The 5733-nt window shown below is 39.0% G+C and overlaps 1 protein-coding gene across 1 annotated transcript; it reads left to right on the forward strand.

Annotated features, from left to right (window-relative positions):
• The first annotated feature begins 284 nt into the window (after nucleotides 1-284).
• Nucleotides 285-5338, forward strand: LOC133198478 (uncharacterized). The gene is made up of 7 exons (XM_061334568.1): nucleotides 285-386; nucleotides 860-1118; nucleotides 1275-2429; nucleotides 2690-3067; nucleotides 3730-4239; nucleotides 4601-4874; nucleotides 5060-5338. Exons 1-7 carry the CDS (start codon nucleotides 285-287, stop codon nucleotides 5244-5246), a joined length of 2865 nt encoding a protein of 954 aa, XP_061190552.1. The 3' UTR covers nucleotides 5247-5338.
• The last annotated feature ends 395 nt before the right edge of the window (nucleotides 5339-5733 follow it).

Genomic DNA, 5733 nt, shown 5'->3' on the forward strand with positions numbered 1-5733 from the left:
TTTTAATAACGAAGTAATGAAGTGATGTTGAATTCATGCACTCATCGAAAGAACAACAACAGCTCCAGGTTTATTCATGCGACTTTTTTCTCCATTTTTTCTGATAATGAGCTAGCTCGTGCCGGCCCATAAAAATGGCACAAATCTCCATCCAGGCGCTATTTAAATGTGTATCTTTGCAATTTTTGAATTAAAAGAGACTGAATTTTTTTTTACAAACTATATATTATAGAATAACATTTTTAATGAATTTAAAGAAGAGTTTTTATCACTATATTTCAGACATGTATAGACAAACCGGAAGTAGAAGTGAGCCGTATTCCCCGCCCACTCCACCCGGAACTCCTCACAAGGACCGGAAACATTCATCCTTAGTTGATAAACAGGTTTGATTATGGGCTGATTATATATATATTTATTTATTTATTTACCAACATTTAATAAGAAATTGATTGATTGTCTGTTGTTTTACGTCCCGTTCGAGAATTTTTCACTCATATAGAGACACCACATACCGGTGATGGGCTTAAAATTTTGATCTTTATTCGGCACTCGGGCCATTGAGCAGTGAGGGTAATTATCGTGCAAACGCTTGTCGTGACACGGGGCACGGGTCCTTGGTTTTTAAGGTCTCATCCGAAAGACCCGCAACTTTCACTTAAAAATTCCGAGCGCTTGGGGAAGGAACAGTTGCTACCTATTTTTTATCGACTTAGGTCAGTCACGGCCATGATTCGAACATTTGACCTTCCGATCACGGAGCGAGCGCTCTGCTGACTGAGCTACCGTGACGGCTAATAAGAATTTGAAAAAGCATCGTTGATGTAAAATTCAAATAAAATAGTTTTCTCTTTTGTAGGAGTTACAGAAAAGATACACGGGTCTACTTATACCTCCGTCTCCCCAGACAAAACGTCTGTCCCCACTTCAGATTGACACCAGCTATGGAAACGCCCCTATTTCAGGTGAATCCAGGGGCGGATCTATTGGGGAAGGACAACAGATTGGTTTTCCTTATAACCCACCTCCGTCTCCTGGGTTCTTTATCCCAACCACAACAGAACTGACTGACGAACAGAAAGGTTACATCTGGAATATAGTCCATCAACTCAGTAATGGTAAGTCTCTCTCTCTCTCTCTCTCTCTCTCTCTCTCTCTCTCTGAGTACAGTGTTAGCATAAATCTAAAGAAAAAATGTGAATTACTTACATATCTCAATTGAAGAACAGAATTTTAAATGACTTTTTAATCCAGATTTTTGTATTGTTTTGTAGTAAATGCAAATCGTCCGTCCTTTACCGAGGTTTCCGTCTCCAGCGCGCAGCCTTTCCCGTTACAGGACCCCTCTAACTTCCGGTTAAAGCGTCAAATTTCTACAGAGAGTTCGGACTCTTCTGATATCAAGTTCTCAAACAAGGGGCCAACAAAACGACAGACAATTTCTTCAGCAAGGCATCCTCCACAAGCTGATGAGAAAGGAGGCGGAATTTCACAGCAAAAACAAGTAGACTTAGAGCCCCTCAACCTGTGCAGCCCCTGCAAAAGCAAGATTTCTCCAAAACCCTACACGGCGACTTTACAGTGGGTGTTAAATCCAGACGATCCTAATCCAAACTCGGAAGAAGATTTTATTCCGGCATCGAAAGTAATCCAAGATCAACAACCCAAAGAGAATATAACTATCTCCACAAGCACACCCAAAACCGGAAACACGATGAATGAAAGAACTGCCTCATTTTCTTCTAAAGATTTCCACCAGGAGATGATGGGCGGATTCAGAGGGCGCGGGAGTGAACCTAACAACACAGCAACTACTACAGCCAAATCAAACAACCTTATGGTGACAGAGAAAGGGTTTGTTTTCCCTAGTGTACCAAGCGTATCCGACCCAATACCATTCAGCCCCCGGATCGTAAGTAACAATCCTCCTTTCCAAAGCAGAAGCAAAAATATGGATAAAAACGTTCTGGAGTATATGAAGTCTTCTAGTCTTGATGATGTTAGCAGTGATAGTGTTTTTGGAAGTGGTGCCTCTCCCCCGGATTATAAACAGAAATCTCTGGGTACGTATCTAAGACACAAAGCACTGAGGAGTTTCAGTGATATCGAACACTCCCCATCTAAATCGGAGACGGAGGAAATTCAGGAGATACTGCGTGAGTATAAACGATGTGTGTCCGACCCAACCTTTACCCCACCAAGCCAAAAAGCGATGTTACGTGAAGAGAGACTTGTTCATGGAATTTTTCCGTCAAATGCCATGTCTTCGGAAGAATCACCACCGGACTCATTTGATCACGTGACGGATCATGCCCGAATTAATGCTGAACTCCGGCGGATGAATTCCTTCATGAAGAGTCATCTTGAGTTGATGAAAAAACAACATGCAAAAAGACAGCTGTTTTCTCCTCAGTCATCAGCCAGCGAAGGTATACCAACTGATCTCACGTATTTCATATCTATGTTTATCAGTTATCATATCATAGCGTATTTATACATGTAGTCTAATATACACAATACTGAACATAGAATTCCTGTCTTCTAAATAATTGTTTTAGATCCATGCATTTACCTTAACGTTTCGTAATTAATTGAGAGAAGAAATTTACATACGTAAATCATATTATACGAAGTACAAATTCTAATTCCTGATTATTCAAACAACTCACGATTTACGGTTAACATTTAGGATCCCGCTGTGCACATGCATCGCTACAACAAGAAAATCCGGAGGAATTTGCTCGCTGGATAATAGATGAGCTGCGGACAATGTCGTCCTCTCGGTATCAGACTTATGACAGTACGGCCGGCACTGACAGAGGCCGAGCCCAATATGGCGACAGAGTAGATGGCTGTGCTACGACAGGATGTAACTCCGCTTTCTGTAAACACAGACAAGAAAAAAGTCCCGTTCAACAATTCCTTCCACCACCAGCATCGCCAAGGCAACGGCAACCTTCACCCTCAGCCAGAATGCCAGCTCCGTCATCATCACCATGTCTTGCTACTGGTTCAGGTCAAAGTTCATCACCGTGGGCACAAGGTAGTCCACGTAAGCGTAAAAGAGGTAAGAAAATTAAAAAAAAATCAAAGTACTGAAAGTGAATAGAAGAAAAAGTCAAGAACACAGTAAAAGTAAACTGTTTTCCACGGTACTTCATAAAAGTTTCCAGCAATCTGATGCAATAAGTTTTTACTAGACCCATTGTTACCGTACAATTATGATGCTTTATCGAGATGAGTTTCAGCAGAGGCATCCATCAAAGTCCCATTTTACGCACACAGACGTCTTTGTTTGCTAAGGCATGACAGCTTGTCGTATGACATGATTTATTCTAAATACTTTTTTTCTTCTTCATTGCACTCATTTAGGAAACAAATTATAAAATTTAAATTGTGTAAAATATTTTTTTTTCATTATGTTTGCAATAATTCTAGACAACTTTGAAACAGTAATGAATCCTTTACCTTTTAATTAGCTCGTTCTTGAGTTTTTCGAGTAAAAGTCCTGTTATTTCCTTTATGTGGTTATGATAGTTCGGCATACTGCTTGCCACTTCCTTCACGTCGTTCAAAGTTTGAGAAGAGAACATTTTAGAAAAAATGTTGCCAGTCATATAAACCTGTTCTTTTCAAGCCTTAGACAGTTTTTCTGACTATTTGGTTCCAGAAATATTATGTTTTTAAAGACTAGACAATTTGCTTAAGCAATTGTTTTCTTTTGAGCAGATCAAGTAGAAATGAGAATAACGTGTGAAGCAATTGCCGAAGAATCAGATCACGTGACGGAAATGTTGCAGTCTTTAGAGCATGCGCCTGGGCGGAACTGTAAATGTGCGTCTGTGGAACAAGAAATCTTACAGATGGCTGTAGACGCTTACGCAAAAATTCGTCGAGGTGACGACTCACCTAGTTCCTTTCAAAGGTTTCAAGGGGAGCTATGTCAGACAAATAACAGAATTCTAGACGCCATGAAAATTCTCAGCGCCATTAAAGCCATATGCAAACATGGCAGAACGATAGAACACATCTACCCTGGAAGTGTTGTCTTCGTCATTTCCTGTCCGTCAGTGACGTCACTAGACGCGTTATGGCGGATGTTCGTCACTGGAGATTTGTCGAGATTGGTGAACGACAGCTTCTTGACGGAAAGTGTGAGGGTGAGGCACAACGCTTATGATGTTACACTACGTGTGGATATTCCAAAGGAACAGTATTTGCGATGTAGAAAAAGACTTGGTATGAAGGTTTTGAATGGCCCTTTTTTCATTGATTTCTATATTTTTTTTGTTTTGTTTTCTTTATAAACGTGCAATGCAAAGAAAACATTTACTGTATTTGACCAGTGATGTATTAATTATATTATATATCTTAAATACATACAGAAAATATTCAGGGACGATGATATTTGTGATAGCAGTGTTCGAGAAAACTAAACTGCACTAGTAGAATGTCATTTATCATTTACACATGTATGAAGATATGAGACATAAACAAAACATGGTCCCGTCCAGCTGATATGGTATTCATGACATCGGGATACCGAAGTAAAGGAATCTACTAGTTTAATGTCATTTATTTTTCATTGTTTTTTTTTCAGCTGAATCCGTCCTCGACTCCTCTTTCTCCAAAAGCGACACCGAGATCATGTCAATCGGAAGTAGCTCTAAAGAAAACGTATCTTCGCCTTACAGAAGGAAAACCATGAAAAACCTTGCCGTGGTACACATGCGCAGTAGCTCGGAACCCACACAACATGTTCATTCGCCGTCCAATAGTCCTGGGAACGCATGCTCGCCGTACTCTCCCCGTGACAGGAAATTTTCCTATCCAGTTTCCGGTGAACAGTCTCCACGCAGAGCCTTTCAGGAATTGTAAGTGATTTTAAAATTGATAGCACTAGAAAACACAATTGCTTCCAAGAACATACTAACTCTGATTACTATTAATTTCTTTTCGAATCCTGCAAAAAATAGATATAAATAGATTTCTAGAATTCTAATACAGTTTAACCCTGTAAATGTGAATCTAGTGTACTGTACAAATTCTGTGTTTCTAGGCAATTTCCGTCCTCTCCGACGCTGCGCCGTGTGTTCAACTTTGACCTTACTTTGACCCCAACGACTTCACCAAAGCGGAAGAGCTTCGCCGAGGTCCCGCCGTGGGAAAACGAAAATGAAAGTGAGGTTCAAACATTATCCTCACCGAAGAGATTCAATTCGGGACAAAATATGTTTTTCCGGTAGATTTTAGTACAATAGCTAAAAGATTTGTATTGATTTTTAAAAAAAATTATTATGCTTTTAACCCTTACATATACATGTATTATCTTAGTTTCTGCCTTTTGCCTGATTGTCGAATAATCATTATGAAAAGTAATTATTTGGAGACAGTACGTTTTTTTTTTTTTTTTTTTTTTTTTTTTTTTTTTTTTTTTTTTTTTCTTATGCTTATCGTCTATAGATATACACGATTTCAGTACTTGTTTATATATATTTCAGTAGATTATATAATTATGTAATGTGTTCAATCCTCCTGCCAACCTGTTTCTGATATATTTATTGTTTTACAGCCCCATAGTTTGTCTCCTTCCGTCCGTTTCTGTGTGATTTTGCTTTTACTTTCAATTTGCATTCAAAAGTTTTGTTTTTTTTTTTCTGCAGCATGTGTTCAGTACATCTTAGTGATCATACTAGAATTGTTTTTGAATGACACAACAAGCATATGATATAA

This window comes from Saccostrea echinata, unplaced genomic scaffold (genome assembly GCF_033153115.1).
Source record: "Saccostrea echinata isolate AGI-Se365-2 ecotype Australia unplaced genomic scaffold, CSIRO_AGI_Sech_v1 ptg000033l, whole genome shotgun sequence".
Classification (NCBI taxonomy): Eukaryota; Metazoa; Mollusca; class Bivalvia; order Ostreida; family Ostreidae; genus Saccostrea; species Saccostrea echinata.

Bases quoted from the DNA above. Each gene is read 5' to 3' on its own strand.
- LOC133198478 (XM_061334568.1), top strand. From the start codon at position 285: ATGTATAGACAAACCGGAAGTAGAAGTGAGCCGTATTCCCCGCCCACT. The intron at 387-859 runs GTTTGATTATGG...TCTCTTTTGTAG, and splicing joins CATCCTTAGTTGATAAACAG to GAGTTACAGAAAAGATACAC. The intron at 3,068-3,729 runs GTAAGAAAATTA...TCTTTTGAGCAG, and splicing joins TCCACGTAAGCGTAAAAGAG to ATCAAGTAGAAATGAGAATA.